We start from the raw sequence: 21,785 nt of genomic DNA on the forward strand, positions 1-21,785 counted from the left end.
ACATGCTGGAAAACCAGAATCCGATCAGCTCTCACAAACACTGGCTGCAATCACTGATCAGTGTGTTCAGGCAGGAGGGGGTCAGATTACAATAGCACAGCAGAGGAGATCACTACACTAACATTGCATGTGTTAGTGCTGTGATCTCTCAGTTGTTGTTTTTTTTTCGTTCAGCCCCCTGGGTTGAACAAAAAAAACTCACTTGTGTACCAGGCTAATGTTTTGTAGGCCACAATAGCTTTTATAGATAAAGTGTATTACTGCACTAGATTTGTCTTGTGTTCTCCTGCAAAGCCATAATAAAGGTGCTCCAAGTTCACTGCTGGACACACAGGAGTTTATTTACTAAAACTGGAGAGTGCAAAATCTGGTAACCAACCAGCTTCTAACTTCAGCTTGTTCAATTAAGCGTTGACAATAAAACCTGGAAGCTTACTGGCTCCTATACCAAGCTGCATCAGATTTTGCATGCTCCAGTTTTAGTAAATCAACACCACAACACCAAAATTTCTTATTTATTGACTATCATATTATCAAACATTGGAGGCTAAACTTTAGCAAGATTATGGATCCTAATGAAGACTATATGATTCAGAAAATAGAATGCTTATGTTGACTGTCAAACACTTACCAATACTACTATAAGTAATGTTTAATAATTCTCAAAAGCAGACCTAAACTTTACATTCAACTTTGGATTAGTGTCCCTGTAATTTCCTCCAGCCTTAACCTTCCCACTTTCATTTTATCTTCGGTAGTAGAAATGGGATACTGCAAGAGGCTAGTGTTAATGTCATCTTTCTTTGTCAAGACTTAGAAGCACATCATAGAACCACATGGAGCCTAGGGGGCACCATGTGAGAACTGGATATTTACCTGCATGTTTTTGCAGGTGACTCCACCTGCAAAGCTAGAAGACAACACAACTGAGAAAATAACTAGTAAACACACTTCAGCTCAGCTGGCTCAGTTGATGGTGAAGTATAGTAATCATTTTGATCTATTTCCCATCAATTTGAGTGTGTAAACACTAGTTTTGAGGAAAGCTTGCAAAAGGATTCTCCCCTTAGCATGGTTCTAAAAAGTAGGGTAGAACACAGGGTTTAAAGGTCCTGAGCCTAAAATATAGGCAGAGAGCAAGTGCCCTCTTATCTATTAAGGACACCAGTGACAGTAAAATTGGTGAAACTCATGTGTATGCCCCCACCAAACAACATGGTTCTCCTGGTTCAAAATCTAACCTTGATCAAGTTGATTTGCAGTCAATGGAAACTGCAGTCAATTCAACCAATTTTTTGGTCCTAATAGCCAAAGACCCTGAAAATTCAGGCTTGCAGTCCCAAAGCTGATTTTGACAGATGTTTTATTGTTCAATATACAAGTAAATGAGCACAATGGTTGGGTTGGGATTTACTAAAACTGGTGCACATAGAATCTAATGCAACTGAACATAGTAACCAATCAGCTTCTAGGTTTTATTGTCAAAACCTAACTGAACAGGTTGAAGTTAGAAACTGATTGGTTACTATGTACATCTGCACCAGATTCAATGTGCACCTGTTTTAGTAAATCTCCCCCAATGTGTGCATATTAGTTGACATATCAGGCTTTTTTTAAATAGGTATTATAGTGCATAGGAAGGTAAAATTAGAGGGTCAAGTGCTACACTAGGTTAAGGAACTATATTAATGGTGTAAAGCTGCTTAGGGTTACAGTGCTTAGTAATATTATTATTTTTTTTTTGTTTAAAGCACAGAAGGTTCATATAATAATATAAAGGTAAAAGAGATATGATTTTTTTTAGAGATAAATTAAGTTGTGACTTTCTGTTATATTTCCACACTGCAGTTCCTTAGTTAGTACTTTAACTGATTTAATTGATTAAGAAAAAGACTGTAACAAAAACGGTTGCAATACTACTGATGAGAACAATAGGAAACTCCTAGAATTTTCTGCTCCAGCTACAATAACATATCACTGTAAGAACTAAGTGGAAGATGTGGGAGAAGACGACCCAGCATCAGACTGTAAAGACACCTTGATCATTTTTCTTTTTTTTCTTTTTGTAAGGTAGAAGGTTTGGAGGCAGAGATCTTATTTCTAATAGGGTCATCTTATTTATGATGATGATTTTTATTACTTTCACTTACGATGGATAGTCAAGTTGAGGAAGGAACCAAAAGGAATCATGTACTGTTTACCAGAGCCTGTGTACCAAGCAGTGTCTGATGCTGAAGAGCATAGGACATGGTATTCACATAGCAGGGGACCTGCATGCTTGTGGCACTTTTACTACTTAGTTATCTGCTTGTGGGCTGGGTATGCTAGGCTAGTATTCTTAGGGATGATCTTTATATATATATATATATATATATATATATATATATATATACAGTAGAAAAGACTACTGTACTGTAAAAGACTACTGTATGAAAGACATATTGATGGCATTAACATAGAGTAGCAGGGGGCCTACCACTCTAACTCCACTTTCTGTACAGATACCAAAACTCATGTCTAGGGTACCAAACCGTAAAAATAAGAACAATTTTTAAAACACAAATTGATGGATCTAAATTCAGAACACAAAAACCTTTGTTTTTTTTGTTTTTTACTGGCTAAATACTATGCCAGTGTTGTAGCACATATAATACACATTTGTCAAGGTTATAAATTAAATATGTTGAAAGTGAAGCATGACACTAAACAGACTTGTTGACAATCTCTGCACACTTACAGCCATATAATTACACTGGATATGAATATGTTTGGCTTAGCCATGCTAAAATGCTGAATGAATGTACAGAACATAGACAGATAAGTATAGAGGCCATCTTTAAGAACTGGGAAAGGGATTGCGTAGAGTTTTGAGTATAGGACAGATTAGGCATGTGCATTTAATATATATTTAAAAAAAATTATATGCTATTGCCAACATTTTACGTAAAATTGAAAAAACAGGTATGCCTTTGCAATATTATATTTTGAAGAAGCTGTCAAGGATGCATGGCACCATCATCTGGCTTTTTGCATTTACTACAGTTTTGCACAAGTGGGAATTTTTTTAGATCTGGAACTCCCAAGTTATATAGATATTTTAGTGCAATGTGTATGCAAAAGGTGAAATTGTAAGCTAGTTTATCTAAGTTTGTTGTGGATGAAATAGTTGTGTGTGTATTTGTATTTTCTTTATACTTTTATTGTTTCAACTAACAACTAACAAATATGGAAAGTGCTAGAACTAGATAATTTTCAAAGTGATTCTTCTACACCACATTTAACACACCATGGTTTCTATAGCTTCTTAATACACTGTAACAAGTCAAGCATACTTTGTTTGTCACTAGTTGCCCTAAACCCAATTATATGAGCTACATGTTTTTTTTTTAAAAAAACATACAGCAATATCAGAAACATATACATATATAAAATCATACACCTGGAATTGCCAGGATTGCTTTCAGTAAAACCATTTGGTACTTACAGGTGGTACCTTTTGGACTGAAATGGTTTAGTCTTTGAGCCTGCATTTTTATCTAGTCTAATAAAGGATAAATTGTCCCACATTACATATAATCCAGCAATTGGTTTACATGATCAGCACACTTTGGAAGTATTTCTCTAAGGCTCTAGCAACAGATCTAGCTGCTGAGAACACCATGACATCCATACATTTGAGAATCCCATAACATCCATTCACCATGCTCATAGATTACACTTTATGCTTTAAACAGAAGGCAGTCAGACACCACCTCGATTTCCTAAAGGAATATAGAAGGGGAATACAGCATGGAATGGTACTACAATGTTCTTTGTAGATGAGAAAGTAGCATATTTCACATTGAATCTCCAGCAAACAGCTGTCCTTAACGGCTTCTCAAAAGGAATGTTTATGTATTTTATATTTAATACTAGACTCACTTTAACATCTCACATAGTCCTCATACCTGTAATCTAAACAGAGGTGATATTCATCTAGACATTTATGGGATTGTTTAATCATTTTAAGTAAGGTTGTTGCTGTTATTTTTACGGAATTAATATTTCCTTCTGTTATGCTTTGATCAGCTGATGTAATGGTTGTTCACAGAGTTCATGGTTGCGTTAGTATTCAATCAGTTATTTTTACATCACATTACAAAAAAATACAATTCAATTCAATTCAATTCAATCTGTTGCTATCCTCTTGTAGCCAGATTCTTTATAAAAAATGTTTATAGATTCTAGCAAGGCAGCTTGCTGTATATGTTTGAAAAAAATCCCTCTACATTTGAGTCGTTCATTTTGTTACATTATACATGTTATTCTCCATTTTTGGACCCTTCGCTTGAGTCTTCTAATAGAAACAGCTTCATAGCCTTAACCAATGGGAATATCTAACACTGAGGGGCAGTAAATTTGACCTTCACTAAATGTTTACTGTGGATCAAGGTTCATGTGTTTTAAACAACAGTGATGGATTCACCACCAGTGAATGCTTAATGAATGTCACAATCACTGTAACAGAACCAGGACTATTAAATTATGAAAAATCATGAATAAATATATCTTTTAACTTATCCAGTCAAGAATTCTTAACAGTTTACTTTCAAATGATCTACTGTCTTTACTTACTTCTACAATGGAGGGTGATTTTCTAAAGCAATGGCAAATGTTTACTTTGCATTGTAAATAAGGGGAAGCTGTGTTTAATTTGAATAGCCAATAACATGCAGAGGAAGTGAAGTAGAAATGAATTTCTGCTTGCACTGGATTGGATGGTTGTAGTCTACACAGCTTCATTTTGTTCCCTAAGCTAAATGGACACTCTCAATTCATTTAGTAAAGCAAGAAGATCAGAGCCACCCCTGTTTCCCAGAGATCCTGTAGTTACATTTTCAAAAACATCACTCTCACTAGGGTGGTATGCGAAGAGAGAGGTGAATTAGGGACTAATAAATGTAAGCTATATCTATGTCTGTTTTACATTTTAGTATTCAATATATCCATATTGGCATCCAATATACTGAAATGGACAGGGAAATGATAGATAGGTCATCATCAGTTAGATTAATCTTTCACATTAATTATACTCAGGTTGGGGATCATTTAAAGCAAAAGTCCATATAATGTTTTTAACCTGTATTATACTGTGGGACTGTTTTGGACCATTTTCCAAAAAGCCCCCTGTCACCTAAAAGAACTATAGAGATAAAAAATGGCAATAAATATTGGTCTGCACAAAAAGGGTCATACTTATATTACAGTAAGTGGCATTGGCAAATAGATTAATGCAAAGTGTTAAGGACATTATAGTTCAAACAGTGGAATTTACTATATTAGTTAGCAGGTTTCCAGGCATAGTACTTTAAAGTAAAAAAAAACAATATGCCTAAAAACTCTCTTACATTTTATTGGTGTCAGACTGCAAGCATCCACTGCTCTTAATTTTGTTGATTTATGTACCATAAAAAGCTCAGGGAATTTGTATTAATGTCTTGTAAAGCTATCCCATAAATGAATGCCAGACTGTACATCCCTAGAGAGAATGCTGCTTACTGGGAGGAATTGCAAAAGTGATTTCTAGCCACACATCCTCCATTATGTCACTTATAACATGTGTTCTAGCACTTAAACTGTGTTGTAAAATCATTCATTATAACAGGGCGAGTTCTAAAACCACAGAAAATCAAGAGATATTGAAACCTAAAGCATTTTCTCTTTATCCTAAAAAAACAAATGATATTACAAGTTATATTGAAGATGCAAGGGTAGTTAAAGTAAAAAATTACCTATTTATGTTTGGTATAGTGTATTATCAGCCATATTTGTTGCTAATGTAAATTAAAGGCCCCCAACGTTTGTTAATCTGTGAGCCACTCTCTAATTTGGGATGAGACACATTGCATTTCAGAATATTACTGTCGTAAGTGTTGAATTTAATGCAGTAAAGGTTTAGGCTCTCATGCACTGAAGACCAAAGAGCCACAACAAAGGTGCCATATATAGCCCCTGAGCCACTGGTTGAGACCACCAATGTATACAAATATATATATATATATATATATATATATATATATTTTTTTTTTTTAACAATGCAAAATGTTGCTTTATGTCTATGTCTCCAAAATGGCTTAGACTGCAGTTGTCACTGCTTCAATAAGTGGTTGCTGCCAGTAACTGTTTTAAAGGACACCCTGTCTAAACCAAACCACTAAGTTGGCTTAAGAATAGCAATATTTAAAACAGTGAAACCTTACCTGCTGTTAGAATAAGACCCTAAAGGAGGTAATGCAAGTGCTCGGAGGTAGAAAACGCTGAACAAGGTGAGAGTCACCATAAGGTGGAAGATGGTTCTGTGCTCCATAACTTCAGCTCTGTTAAAGTACAAACCACATGTCACATTTAATCAAGGTGAAGCATACCTACAAGTTGTGTAGAGCATATTACATTGCTCATAAGCACTTGTTATTCTTAACCCTTAATGCTCCTTTTAGATAACTGTATGTAAGTTATTATTGGGGGCAATAAAAAACAGCTTTACCCTTCTGTCTAAAATTATAACCTCAGAACCTAAGATCTGAGATTGTAACTAATTTAGTGTAATAATAAATATAAATATGTGGTCTCAGAGCACTACTAGCCTTAAATACTTATACATCTGCTGTTTTTTATAATAATATTATTAATAAAAGTGTTCTAAAATTATTATCTGAAATTTCGACAGAAAGAAAAGGACAACTTTAAGACCCCTTTCACACTGGGGCGGCGGGTCACTTAGAGGTAAGGCGCTGCTAGTCTTAGCGGTGCTTTACCGCTGTTATAGTGATGCTTTTCAGACGCTAGCAGGGTGCTTTTAACTTCCAATAGCGGCTAAGGATAGGGTTAATACCGCCTGTTTTGCGGCGCTGCCAATTCGCTTTGAAGGCGCTTTGGCAACGCTTCCCATTCATTTCACCGCTCTCCCACTGCCTCAGAGATGCTGCTTGCAGGATTTTCTTTTCCCGTCCTGCAAGTGCACTGCCCCAGTGTGAAAGCATTCAGGCTTTCACACTGAGGTGGCTTGAGATGCGCTTTTTAGGTGCTTTACACACTCTATTTTTTTGCGCTAAAACGCCTGAAAAGCGCCCAGTGTGAAAGGGGTCTTATGGAAATAATTTTATAGGGGACAAGCCACAAAATACTTGTTGCCATTTAAGAATAAGAATAATGTAATACATATAATACTAATAAAAAAACTATGATAAATACATAAAAGTATATAAGGTATATAAAACATGCTTTTTAATGTGTAAATATAAGCAAGCTATTGGGTTGCTAACCTATCCACTTCCACTGCTGTATGTGGTATGTCATTTTTTTGAACTGACAAAAATAAATAAAAAATATAAATACATAAATAAATAAATACTAATAGTATTAGGGACTGTTTTGCAGGAATGTGTGCCAAATAGCAAACATTGTGAAAAATTTAAGCAAACATACTTGCTGTGTGTTTATTAATTATACTATAAAAAAATGAAAAAAGTACTCAGTTAGGCTTAATGTACATGGGACGTTTTATAACCTCTCCTGAACAATCTAACTTGACAGATAGTAACTGACGTTTAAAAAGGTCAATTTTGCTGCATTTACATGCCGCGTTTAGCCATGTTTGCGTTTAAAAGCTTTTTTTTCAAATAGTCAAAAATTTAAAACTCTTGTAAACGAAACATGGCTAAACATGAGTTACTGCGTTTACAAGCTGTTACAGGCGTTTGGCGTTTCAAATGCCTCTGAACATACTTCCTGAAGGCATTTTTTTTGCTTTCTAAAAAATGCTTCTAAACTCAACTGCCTACAAACAACTATAAACGACCCTGTGTACATGTACTGATGACATAACATAGAGGAGAGTTCAGGGGGCAGCTGGAAAAAAAAATGCCCAACTGCTCGTAAGCGTGTGTTTACCAGCAGGAGTGTACATAAAGCCTTATGGTGGCCACACACATACCAATCTGATCAAACACGTCATCACAGTCAGGTTATATGGTCAGATCAAGGAATGAATGTCATCGACTGATTTCAAGCTAAACTGATCGAAAAAAAAAAAATTCAGTCTGGATGGAAAATCTGAGTATAGGAAGGTAGACTGATAAGTATAGGACTCATCAAATGTTCTTTTTCAATCTCCTGATCATTTTCCAACTGGACAGCAAATGTATCACACATATGATCATATAAAAATGAATTCCGTGTATGGCCACCATTACTAGCTAGCATTGGCATCTACCAATAACACATGTGTGAACTGTATTCTGTAAACTGTTAACTGATAGTAAGTACAATCTCCATTTTCTCACAACTTTGAAAATTCCAGCAGCGTTAATGAATAAAACCTAATCTAAGGTCACACAAAAAATATTAGCCAGTCAGGTCTAGATGTGTTCACCTTTCATTATTTTTTGGAATAAAGAATAACTGTATATACTGTAGCTGCCATTTAAGTGTATAATGGTTCACTGTATATACTGCAACTTATATATGATTTTACAATAGTTAACTATATACTGCAGCTAATATGAAAGTGTGCAATAGTTAAATGTACATGCTGCACCTAGTATTTAAGTGTGAAATAGATACTGTATATACTGCAGCTTATAATTAAGTGAACAATAGTTAACTGTTTAATAAAAGTGTGCAACGGTTACCTGTATGCATTGTAGCAAAGATTTAAGTATGCAATAGTTAGCTGTATATACTGCAGCTTATATTTAAGTGTACAATTGTTAACTGTAGCATAAACGTAACTGTATACAAAATGTGTGCAGTGGTTAACTGGAGGCATTGAAGCTAGTATTTAAGTGTGCAATAGGTAACTGTACTCTCTGCAACTCTTATTTGAGTGTGCAATAGTTAACCTGATATACTGCAGCTTATATTTAAGTGTACAATATTTAACTGTTTCATAAATGTAACTGTATAATAAAAGTGCGCAGCGGTTAACTGGATACATTGCAGTTAATATTTAAGTGTGCAATAAGTCACTCTATTTTCTGCAGCTAGTATTTAAGTGTGCACTAGATAACTGTATATACTGCACCTTATATTTAAGTGTAAAATAGTTAACTGTATAATAAAAGTAACTTTATAATAAAAGGATGCAGTGATTAACTGGATGCATTGCAGCTAATATTTAAGTGTTTAATAGGTAAATGTATTTTCTGCAACTAGTATTTAAGTGTGCAATATATAACCATATATAATTAAGGTTTTATTTAAGTGTACATTAATTATCTGTATCATAATAGGAGCTGTATAATTCAAGTGTGCAAGTATAAGTAACTGAAATAAATAATAAATAAATAATGAGTGTGCAGTGGTTAACTGTATGCGTTGCAGCTAATATTTAAATGTGCAATAAGTCACTGTATTTTCTGCAGCTAGTATTTAAGGGTGCAATAAATAACCATATATATACTGCAGCTTACATTTAAGTGCACCAATAGTTAACTGTATAATAAAAGTAACTAAAGAACAAAAAGTGTAAAATAGTTAACTGCATCTATTGCGGCTAATATTTAAGTGTGCAATAGTTAACTGTATAAACTGTTGCTAATATTTATGTGTGTGATAGTTTACTATAGACTTTGCAGTTAATATTTAGGTGTGCAATACTTAACTGTATACACTGTGCTTAATATTTATGTGTGTGATAGTTTACTATATATATTGCAGCTAATATTTAAGTGTGCAATAGTTAACTGTATAATAAAAGTAACTATATAACAAAAAGTGTGTCATAGTTAACTGTATATATTGCAGATAATATTTACGTGTGCAATATTTAACTGTATGTACTGTAGTTAATATGTAAGTGTGTACTAGTTAACTGTATTTTCTGCAACTACTATTTAAGTGTGCAATAGATAACTGTATATAGTGTAGCTTATATTTAATAGGTACTTGTATAATAAAAAGTAACTATATAACAAAAGGTGTGCAATAGGTAACTGTATTGATTGCAGCTAATATTTAAGTGTGCGATAGTTAACTGTATAATAAAAACAACTATATAACAAAGTGTGCAATAGTTAACTGTATACTGTGGTTAATATTTATGTGTGTGGTAGTTTACTATATGCATTGCAGCTAATATTTAAGTGTGCAATAGTTAACTGTATACACTGTGGCTAATATTTATGTGTGTGATAGCTTACTATATGCATTGCAGCTAATATTTAAGTGTGCAATAGTTAACTGTATACACTGTGGCTAATATTTATGTGTGTGATCGTTGACTATATAAATTGCAGCTAATATTTAAGTGTGCAATAGTTAACTGCATAATAAAAGTAACTGTATAATAAAAGTAACTATATAACAAAAAGTGTGTAATAGTTAACTGTATATATTGCAGTTAATATTTAAGTGTGTAATGGTTAAATACTAGTTGCAGAAAATGCAGTTAAGTGTGCAATAGATAACTGTATATATGTAGCTTATATTTAAGTGTGCAATATATAACCATATATTCTATAGCTTATATTTAAGTGTGCAATAGATAACTGTCTATACTATAGCTTATATTTAAGTGTGCAATAGTTAACTGTATGTACTGTAGCTTATATTTAAGTGTGCAAAAGTTAACTGTATCATAAAAGCAACTATATAACAAAAATGTGCAATAGATAACTGTATATATGTAGCTTATATTTAAGTGTGCAATAGATAACTGTATATATGTAGCTTATATTTAAGTGTGCAATAGATAACTGTATATACTATAGCTTATATTTAAGTGTGCAATAGATAACTGTATATACTATAGCTTATATTCAAGTGTGCAATAGATAACTTTATATACTATAGCTTATATTTAGGCGTGCAATAGATAACTTTATATACTATAGCTTATATTTAAGTGTGCAATAGTTAACTGTATCATAAAAGTAGCTATATAACAAAAAGTGTGCAATAGTGAACCGTATATACTGCAGCTAATACTGTATACATGTACCATATATTTAAGTGTGCAATAGATAACTGTATGTATTATAGCTTATATTTAAGTGTGCAATAGATAACTTTATATACTATATCTTCTATTTAAGTGTGCAATAGATAACTTTATATACTATATCTTATATTTAAGTGTGCAATAGCTAACTGTATCATAAAAGTAGCTATATATAACAAAAAGTGTGCAATAGTGCACTGTATATACTGCAGCTAATACTGTATATATGTACCATACATTTAAGTGTGCAATAGATAACTTTATATACTATAGCTTATATTTAAGTGTGCAATAGATAACTGTATCATAAAAGTAGCTATATAACAACAAGTGTGCAATAGTGAACTGTATATACTGCAGCTCATATGTAAGTGTGCGATAGTTAAGTGTATAATAAAAGTGTGCACTAGTAAAGTGTCCATACTGCAGCTAATACTTCAGCAGCATAGTCACACTTGGAGGTACTTACCAAGAATCAGGGGTTGCCTGTATGGTGCGGTAGGTCCTTGGATGTGGAGAGCAGGGAAGTTTTCAGGAGTCCCCAATGGTAGAATGTGAAGGAGCCGCTCCGCTGTCCTTGGTGCTGAAAGTCCCAGACAATGTCGGGAGAGGGGAGAGCCGCCGTTGCCTCTGCTGCTCTTTTCTCCGCCTGTCAGTGTAAGTTGTGTACTCAGCCAAGCTCGGCTCCTTTCTTTTAATACTCCGAGGCAGATACATGCTCCTATAAAACGTGAGGGAGAGAAGGGCTGGTCAACGGGGCTAACTCGAGTGGCTTGTGTGTAGACGTCACTCCAGATCCCACTGGGATTTACTAAAAAGTCGTCATCACCTCCCTGCTCAGGACTACAGATGAAGTCTGTGTGATCAATGGATTCCATAAGACATGACTATGTAGCAGTTAATTTACTTAGGTAATGAATGACTGCACATTTACAGTGTCATTAACATCGCTCCAGTTGTACCAGAACCACACAGCAGTGATGTTATTACAAGTGTATTACAGTGACAGATGAACGGTGCCTGGATCAGTGCTGTCTGGCCATAGGATAGGCACTTCTTCTACAAGCACATACATATCATTTGGGTTTACAATGGTGTCCCACACCAATGGATGTCATGGTTAATAAATGCACATCTGCAAAAGAGGTACATATTTATTACCAAGGGAGAGGGCGACTGGAGATTGGTTTATTGATTCTGTTTGATTTATAGAAAGGACTTAATTAAACATGAATATTTTTCAGACATAGATCAACATTTTATGTTTTGTACATATGGGGGGGGGGGGATAAAAGGCAACTCCACTTTTCATTGAAAGTGCACTTGGAAGTGCAGGCGCTCTAAATCTAAGGGGTAGATCTGAAATGAGTGGAAGCTCTGCTGATTTCATCATCCAATCATTTGCAAGCTAAAATGCAGTTTTTTTTATTTTCCTTGCATGTCCCCCTTGGATCTACAGCGACTTTACTTCCAAGTGCACTTTCAGTGTAAAGTGCATTTGCCTTTAGTAAATAACCCCCACAGTGTTGTGTCACGTGTTCATACAGACTAGACCAGTTACATAGTTACATAGTTAGTAAGGTTGAAAAAAGACACCAGTCCATCCAGTTCAACCTGAGTGAGGTGTCCACAATTGTCACTTTCCCTGTACATTGCACACTCACATTGGTCAGTACTCTCAAGGAGCCCACAATCCAAGGTCCCCATTCATATACTATGGCCAATTTTGGACAGAAGCAAATTAACCTACCTGCATGTCTTTGGAGTGTGGGAGGAAACTGGAGTACCCAGAGGAAACCCACACAGGCAAAGGGAGAACATGCAAACTCCAGGCAGGTAGTGTCATGGTTGGGATGCGATCCAGTGACACTTTTTACTGCTAGACGAGAGTGCTAACCACACCATAGTTCTTCTCAATCAGGGTTCCTCAAGAGGTTGCTAGTAAGGATGAGCCGAACACTCCCCTGTTCGGTTCGCACCAGAACCTGCGAACAGACCTAAACTTCATGTGAACTTTAGAAACCTATTAAAGTCTATGGGACTCGAACTTTCACAATCTAAAGTGCTAATTTTAAAGGCTAATATGCAAGTTACTTTTCTAAAAAGTGTTTGGGGACCCGGGTCCTTCACCAGGGGACATGGATCAATGCAAAAAAATGTGTTACATCAGAGGGGGGCGGGGTCACCCATACGTCACTGGGGAACCCCATGGGCTCCCTCATCAGCGTCAGAGGGGCCAGGGTCAGGTGACGGGTGGCCCCGCCCTCCTAATATAAGAAACGTCAGCGCTGGGATCCCCGCAGTGGAGACAGAAGACGGATGTATGGACAGTGCTGGACTGAAAATCACCCGTCGCTGGATCAGATCAGCCATCGATGGACCCCGGAGAGATGATCATCCGTCGCTGGATAGCAAGAGTGGATTACCACCGCTGGAATCTTTTTTTTCTTTTTAATAAAGGAATTTTTCAAAAGTGTGTTTGTCTTATTTAACCATTTTTACACTTGCTTTGTGAAATGGTAGGGGTACTTTTGTACCCCCTTACCATTTCAAACAGGGGGGGCAGGATTTGGGGGTCCCCTTGTTAAAGGGGGCTTCCAGATTCTGATAAGCCCCCCGCCCGCAGACCCCCACAACCACCAGCCAGGGTTGTGGGGATGAGGCCCTTCTCCACATCAACGTGGGTACATGGTGCTTTGAGGGGTCACAGACCCCCAAAGCATCCTCCCAATGTTGAGGGCATGTGGCCTGGTACGGTTCAGGAAGGGGGGGCGCTCTCTTGTCCCCCCCTCTTTTGTTGCGGCCTGCCAGGTTGCGTGCTCGGATAAAGGGTCTGGTATGGATATTTATAGGACCCCCACATCAATTTTTTTTTTTAATTTGACACGGGGTTCCCCTTAATATCCATACCAGACCTGAAGGGCCTGGTAATTGAATTTAAGGGAACCCCCACGCTTTTTTTTTTTTATCAATGAATGAATTGTCGGCTAATACAGAGAACACTCATTGAGTGTTCTCTGTATTACGTGAGCCGACAATGGAAAGTGATTTTAAAAGACTTTTTTTCCTTGCGAAATGACACTTCATGACACTGCATGACACTGTGCAGGGACAGTTCTAAGCACGGAAAACATGCGCCCCTTCACAGGCATACTATAGACACTCCCCAGGTACGAAATTTTAAGGAATATTACACTTTTATTGTTTCACTTTAATCATTATTAAAATCACTGTTCCTGAAAAAACTTCTGTTTTTAAAACAGGCAATGTTCGAGTCGAACATGAGTTCAACTCAAACTCGAAGCTCATCCCTAGTTGCTAGAGGTTCCTTCAGGAATTATTATACATGATTTATATAGCGCCAACAGTTTACGTAGCACTTTACAATGTATGGGGGGGACAACACAATTACAGTACAGTTCGATACAAAAGGTACAGGAGGGCCCTGCTCGTAGAACTTACATTCTAAAGGGAGGGGGTGGTGGTACAAAAGGTAATAGCTGCAGAGAATGATTTGATGTGGGGGTGGCTCGGGAATGAGCAGTGCCAAAATGATCACATCAAACCACAGCGCTAACAGTAACAAAATTAAGGTACAAATTCCTAAAGTGCAAAATATAGTACATAAACCATGAGCACATCGATCTGAAAAATAGACAAATAACACTATCCAAGGTTATATAAAAAAAAAGAAAACTCAGATGTGAACTGGAAAGCATGTAGCCAGTGAAAGTTCATATTGTGATTTAGTCCCAAACACAAAATTTCTTCCAAAAAAGTGCTTCTGTGCAAAAAAAAAAAAAAGAAAAATACTCCAAAATTATCACACAGTGACCTGTGCTCCACCCATCCCCTTTGTGCCTTCGCTCACCAGATGGTATGGACCCCTTAGCAGTACTGCATGTGGGCCTATCAGGCTTAAACTGGTGAGCAGGGCCAGGGAGATGACACTTCTTATAGCTTATATTATATTATATTATTAGTATTTATATGTAAGAAGGCCAGTATGGCTGCCTGAATTTATGGGAGGAGCCCGGGGGGTATTTAACCAGCCCGTTCGCCTGGGGTAGTTGTCGGTTTCCGGTGCGCAATACCACGTCACTAGGCCGACAGCGCGTGTTGATCACCATTGATTACCATTCGGACAAACGTCTCCCTTCTAGGAAGTCTCGCAGTGCTCGTGTTCCGTCCGGTTTTGTACAATCTTGCTGGCTCGACTGCCACAGGTAGGGGTCTCGATTGACCTTCCTTTCCATATTTGTTTGAGGGTCGTAATACCCAAAAAATGTCATATCGTTCGTGATGATACCGGGTTGTTATCACTCAAAACGCACATGTCCGCATACGCCCTTCATTTCACGGGCGTCGTTCGGTAGATATTGCTTGTAATGCTATGTTAGTAGCTGGTTGTCAAAATCTTGTTTGTCGTGTACCGCAGTCATATCGTTGCCAGTCGTATCTTACGGCACAACGACTCATGCCTCTGCCACAAGCTGGCTCACGTAGGCCATTTCTTCATTTCACCTGTCACTTACTACGCTCCGATTCGAATCCAGTTGCATAAACTAAATGCGCCGATTCGTCCCGGTGTGCCCCTAGGTACTCGGCCTCATTTCGGTACATGCTCCAGAGCCCGCTCGTTCCAACCGTCCGGGTCTCTGTCATGGGGGGGGGTCATTTCACGTCACCTACTACGTTCGAATCGATACCAGTCGTCTTTTCAAATAAAAACGCACAGGTTCGACCAACGTATCCCAAGGATCTTGGCCTCATTTCAGTACATGCTCCAGAGCCCGTTCGTTACCATTCCAACCCGGGCCCTGTCATGGGAGTCATTTCACGTCACCTATCACGTTCGAATCAATACCAGTCGCTTTGTCAAAACGCACAGGTTTCGATCGACGTGTCCCAGTTTGCGTTGGCCTCATTTCGGTACATGCGCTAGAGCCCGTTCGTTGACGGTCGCGAGTCGCGTCCTCTCCGAGTCGTAGCTCTACCATGGGAAACATTTCATCCTCATCTAGTACGCCCGGTTCGAGTCCGATCGCATTTACTTGCATCGACTCGTCCGGACGGTCCCAGGTTTGTAGGTTTTCGGCCTCATTTCAGTGCATGCTCCAGAAATCCGGGTCGGTTCCAGCCTCAGTCCGTGGCCGGCCGTCCCAGGCCTCTGTCATGACAATAGTCCTTTAGTTCATTTCACTGTCACATTCCGCGCTCCGGTTCGAATCCAGTCGCACGATCGCATGCACCGATTCGTTTCGGTTCGCCCCAGGTTATTTCCCACATTTCAGTACGTGCTCCAGAGTCCGTGCTGTTGTCAGTCGTACTAGCGACACGACCAGTGGTGCCTCTGTCACGGCAACCATACTTCATCTCACGATCACTTATAGCGCCCCGACCCGAATCCAGTAGCATCTATGATGCATCGATACGGTTCGGCGTGCCCCAGAGGGAACAGCCACATTTCATTCGTTTTTTCCACAGGTTGCCTGGCGTTCTGCCAAAAAAAAAAAAAAAAAGAAGAAACCCCAAAAGGAAAACAGAAAGTATGAGGGAAATAACGGCGCGATGACTTAGAAATTGTGGCGAAGAAATATCTACTCACCGGTGCACTTCAGTTGCGTTAGCCAGCCGCTTACGTCGCTTGTCAGTTTCCTTGTTAGGCTCCTTCAACAAATATCATCTGTTGTTTCTTTCTCCAGGTCAGTCTAACTTTAGCAGGTCCACCCTGCACCAGCTTGGACGTTATCTCCCAGGTAAAAAAAAAAAAAAAACAAGAGGGCTAGGAGTGGAAAAGGCGACAGCGAGACGGACCGATACACATATGTATGTACGCTGAGGCACGCGTCAATATATATGTGTATACGCGTTCGCTTCCGCCTTAGTACCCAGCAACAGGTGGGTTCACTTAGAAAATAGAGAAACAGTCTTGACTTTGTCATCCTTTATAGGTTCCGGTCGTCCATCTATCTTCCCCAAAGAGATAGGACATCACTCCTAGGACACGATCCATCAGGAGCCATGTCCCAGCTCGGCAGCGAAGACCTCACTGCCCCCCTGTCACCTCGCCCGCCTTCAGTGAGCGACAGCCTACAGTCTTTCAGGGGCTGGACTATCCCTAGGCTGACAGCAGAGCTCAGACGCAGGGGCATCCCCTTCCCAGCCACAGCTAGGAAAGCAGAGCTGTTTAGGCTCCTCTCTACCCCCCCAGCTACCGCCGGGCCTAGTACCCCGCCTCAGGCTACTCTGCAGTCCATCTCAACGGCCATAGGCCAACTACATGCCATGGTGTCGTCTCTATCCAGCTCGGTCACGGATGTTCAAACCAGAGTGACCCTCTTAGAAACACTCCCAGCCACAGCCACCCCGGTTCCGGACGCAGTCCCGTCTCCACTACCAACAGGTACCGAAGGCACATGTCCCGTGGTCTGTCCAGCACATCTGGTGCCGGCCAGCATTAGGAAGGACATCTTGGACGGCAAGGATGTTAACCTTGCCTCCTTGCTCATTTCAGTACATGACCTGGCAGAGAATAAGGCTTACACCTGGGGGGATGTATCCGTAGTCCTCAAAGCTAAGGACCCCAGGCTGAACCGTAAACTATCCATCCCCGAGTTTACCCTAGCCTATGGAACGCTGAGAGATGTCGTTTGCTCAGCCTCTCCTGCCAGGAGGGTAGAACTAGATTTGTATCTCCACACGGTGGTGGACCTGGGATACAAATATGGTGGCTTTGCTTTCTACGATTACCATCGTTCCTTCTCAGCGAAAGCAGCCGCCAAACTGGCACAGTTCCAGTCGCCCACAGACTGGAGCCTTATGGATATGGAACTATTCTGCCGGCATTTTGCCGGCCTTCGTTCACCCCTGTGTGCCATCTGCCAGTCCTCCACCCATACCGCTCCCTGGTGCGCCAACATACCGGCTAGTCGCCCAGTAGAGTTCCCCTCCACCTCTGCCGCAGCCCTAGGCCCATCAGGCTCGGCACCTAAGAACCAGGTGGACAAATTTGGACGCACGGTCCGAACCGTAGGGGGTGCGGCCATCTGCAATAACTTTAACTATGGTTCTTGCAATTACAGCCAGTGCCGTCTACTGCACATCTGCGTTATATGCCACAGGGCACACCCCAGAAATTTGTGCGAGGTCAAAGCGCACAAAGGCTCTTGACTAAGCCGTATAGATGTGCTTTGCCTGGGCTTCTATCTCAACACGCACCCCACTCCTTCACTAGCCACCTTCCTCATCGGTGGCTTCACCTCAGGTTTCCACACCGGCCTCATCTCCCTACCCCACCAAACCCACGAGTGCAGAAACCTCCGCTTAGCAGCCTCTGACGAACAGGCCATCGACCTGCTGCTGCAGAACGAGGTGGATCGAGGCTTCGTCATAGGCCCCTTCACTCAGCCCCCCTTCAATATGTGGAGAGTTAGCCCTATTGGGCTTGTCAAGGGCAAGTTTTCCAATAAAAAACGTTTAGTGTATGACCTGTCTGCGCCTCGTTCTTCTCACATTCCCAGCTTAAACTCCTTGATCCCTTCTGAGGAGTTCTCCTTAAAGTACTCCTCCGTGGACATGGCAATTCAGGCCATCCTTAAAGTAGGCACAGGTGCGTGGCTGGCCAAAGCGGACATATCCGACGCCTTCAAACTGTTGCCTATCCACCCGTCCCTCTGGTGCTGGCACGGGATTAAGTGGAAGGATCAATATTACTTCGCTACGAAGTTGACGTTCGGCTCCAAAAGCAGCCCGTGGCTGTTCGACATGTTCGCTCAGTCCCTCGAGTGGATTCTCTTACACAAGGTCGGCTGTCAGCAAATTATCCACTACCTAGACGACTTCTTGTTGATAGAACGGCCAGGCACACCTCCGAGGGATCTCGACAAGTTAAGGACCGTCTTTGGGAACCTCAATGTTCCCATCGCTGAACATAAGGTGGAAGGACCCGCACGTTCAATCACCTTCCTTGGAGTCAATTTAGACACCAGCTCCATGAAAGCCAGCCTGCCCCTTGACAAACTAACCCGCATCAAGGCGGCACTCCACGAATTCACTCGGACCAGGGGATGTACAAGGAGACAGCTGCAGTCGCTGTTGGGCATGCTCAACTATGCCATGCGCATTATTCCACAAGGCCGTTCCTTTGTATCACGTCTGTTGGTCTACCTGTCTCAGGCTCAAGACCCGGATCAAATCCTCTGCCTAGACACCGCAGCTTTAGCAGACCTGGCAATGTGGGACAAGTTCCTGTCCAACTGGAATGGCATCTCTCTCTTCATCCCATGCATCTCACCTCTCTCACCACAGGTAGTCACAGATGCCGCGGCCTCTACAGGGTTTGCAGCAATTTTTGGCCACCATTGGTTCGCCGGACCCTGGCCTTCTCAAATTCTTAGGATCCCGGGGTTTAGTCAATCCTCTTCACTCTTCGAGCTCTACCCCATGGTTGCAGCCGCCCAGCTCTGGGGCCCTACCTGGTCTGGTCAAACGGTAGGCTTCACCACCGACAATCAGGCCACAGCCGAAATTGTCAATAAAGGCAGGTCTAAATCTCCCTCCGTGATGTCCTTCCTACGCAGGCTGGTGCAGCTGTCGCTACAACACCAATTTAACGTTGTCTGCATGTTTATCCCAGGGAAATATAACCTCGCAGCTGACGCCCTGTCCCGTTTTAATTTCCGGTCCTTCTTTCTACAGGTTCCCAGTGCAGATACCGCGTCAGCGCCTATCCCGCATTGGTCGCAGTTGACCCTGGACTAGAGCCGCATCTACTAGGAGCCACGCAGCTCATCAACCGTTCTTTATCGGACAATACGCTGAAAGCCTTCCAGGTAGCCTGGAAGGCCTTCAACACATTTCTGGTGGCCTCCACAGTAGGCACCCCCACAGATGCTAGACACATACTAGCCTTCATCTCGTACTGCCACAACCAACTGGCCTTGTCTTTTAACACCATCCGCTTATATTTAGCTGGCGTTCAGCACTTCCTCTCAATCCAGGATCCTACCAATCCCTCTGTTTTTTTGTCCCACGCTGTCCGAGCCATACTACGCGGCATCCAAAAACAACAGCCGCCAGTGAAAGTCAAACGGCTCCCCATCACCAGTTCCATTTTCAGGGACATGTCCACCATACTCAACAGCTACCCCTTCGGTGCTCTCCCCAGTCTGGTCATACAGGCAGCCATTTACCTAGCCTTCTATGGCTTCCTTCGGCCCGGGGAGTTCACTCACAACAGCCCACACAGCCCAGTCCTCCGCAGACGTCATCTGCTCCGTCACCAGGACCATTTCATCCTCCACCTCCCGGTAACCAAGACCCAGCAGACAGGCACCAGCGTAGACATCCACCTCTTCAAGACTAACAATGCCTGGTGCCCGGTCGCGGTGCTTACACAGCTTCTCTCTCGGCTACCCGAGCTCCCGGACTCTAGCCCTCTTTTGCCCTTCCCGGTCAAACCACTAACTAACCACCAATTCATTAAGCATGTCAGGATTCTCCTCCGCAACTTGCTCCTCAATCCCAGTGAGTATTCCGGCCACTCCTTCCGCATCGGAGCAGCTTCATCCGCATCCCGGCATGGGGTCCCGGACCACGTCATCAAAAGGTTGGGCAGGTGGAAGTCGGCCTGCTTCACTCGGTACATCCCTAACCCACAGGTAGAGATGTCACGAGCATTCACTCAACTGGCTCAATAAAGATTAACCAGGAAACAATAAAACTCTTATCCCTACCTGACTGTTTTGCCCCCTTATTTTGGTATACCGTCCATTAGACCAAGGCACACTTTCAGGTCCATTTCATATAAGGTGTCTCATGATAAGCTTGTTTTGTTCAGATACATATCGGCCATAGGGCTCCAGCCATAAGTAAGAAGGCCAGTATGGCGGCCTGAATTTATGGGAGGAGCCCGGGGGGTATTTAACCAGCCCGTTCGCCTGGGGTAGTTGTCGGTTTCCGGTGCGCAATACCCTCCCTCCCATCCCCTTTTTAGGGCATTTATCTAAAACATTTCTCTTCAATCACATTTATTCTAATTACTGGGTATGCCCCCTTATTTTGGTATACCGTCCATTAGACCAAGGCACACTTTCAGGTCCATTTCATATAAGGTGTCTCATGATAAGCTTGTTTTGTTCAGATACATATCGGCCATAGGGCTCCAGCCATAAATATATATATATATATATATATATATATATATATATATATATATATATATATATATATATATTCTTATAGCTCATATATAGTCACGACTCATGTATAGAGGAGAGAGGATCCGCATAGTGTACTATGTCTTGTTTATTTCAATAAATTATTTAAATCGCATTTACATTGTTCCAGAGTAAAAAACACATGCTTCAAAACATATCAAGTAGGGCAGTCCACTCGCTCCAGGAAGCAGCTTGGTTCTCTCACAACCTCACCTGCGTTCCACCGCTCGCCGGATGTGACGTTGATGGGAAGCCGGAATCTACGTTGATGCGCTTTGTCCTTTTCACAGGGCATTATCAAAGATGGCTGATCACTGACCACCAGAGCCCCATGCACTACAATTTTCGCTGCCTGGGGTTGACTTATTAAAGGGGAGTTCCAGGCTTTTTATGTTTATTGAAAGTCAGCAGCTACAAAAAGTGTAGTTGCTGACTTTTAATAAACAGACATTTACCTGTTCCACGGTCCAATGATACGGCCAAACGGGGTGGTGCCCCTCCCCCCCCTCCTCTCCGCCTGGCGCTTCCATTGCCACTCTGGGCACCCGGCCGTGACAGCTTTGGGCTTCATGGCCGGGCAGGCACGG

At 40.9% G+C, this 21,785-nt stretch overlaps 1 protein-coding gene across 1 annotated transcript in view; it reads right to left on the reverse strand.

The window, feature by feature from the left end:
- The window catches only part of VIP (vasoactive intestinal peptide), a 30,262-nt gene extending 18,578 nt beyond the window's left edge, over positions 1 to 11,684 (reverse strand). Inside the window, exons 1-2 of the mRNA XM_077486321.1 lie at positions 11,448 to 11,684; positions 6,240 to 6,356 (exon numbers count right to left, since the gene is read on the reverse strand). Coding sequence (XP_077342447.1) covers positions 6,240 to 6,346 — 107 coding nt within the window. The 5' untranslated portion in view covers positions 6,347 to 6,356; positions 11,448 to 11,684. The remainder of the gene's footprint in view (positions 1 to 6,239; positions 6,357 to 11,447) is intronic.
- Positions 11,685 to 21,785: the final 10,101 nt, after the last annotated feature.

The sequence above is a fragment of the Lithobates pipiens genome, unplaced genomic scaffold (assembly GCF_037356315.1).
Source record: "Lithobates pipiens isolate NorthernLeopardFrog02 unplaced genomic scaffold, aLitPip1_a1.2 Scaffold_18, whole genome shotgun sequence".
Taxonomy (NCBI): Eukaryota; Metazoa; Chordata; class Amphibia; order Anura; family Ranidae; genus Lithobates; species Lithobates pipiens.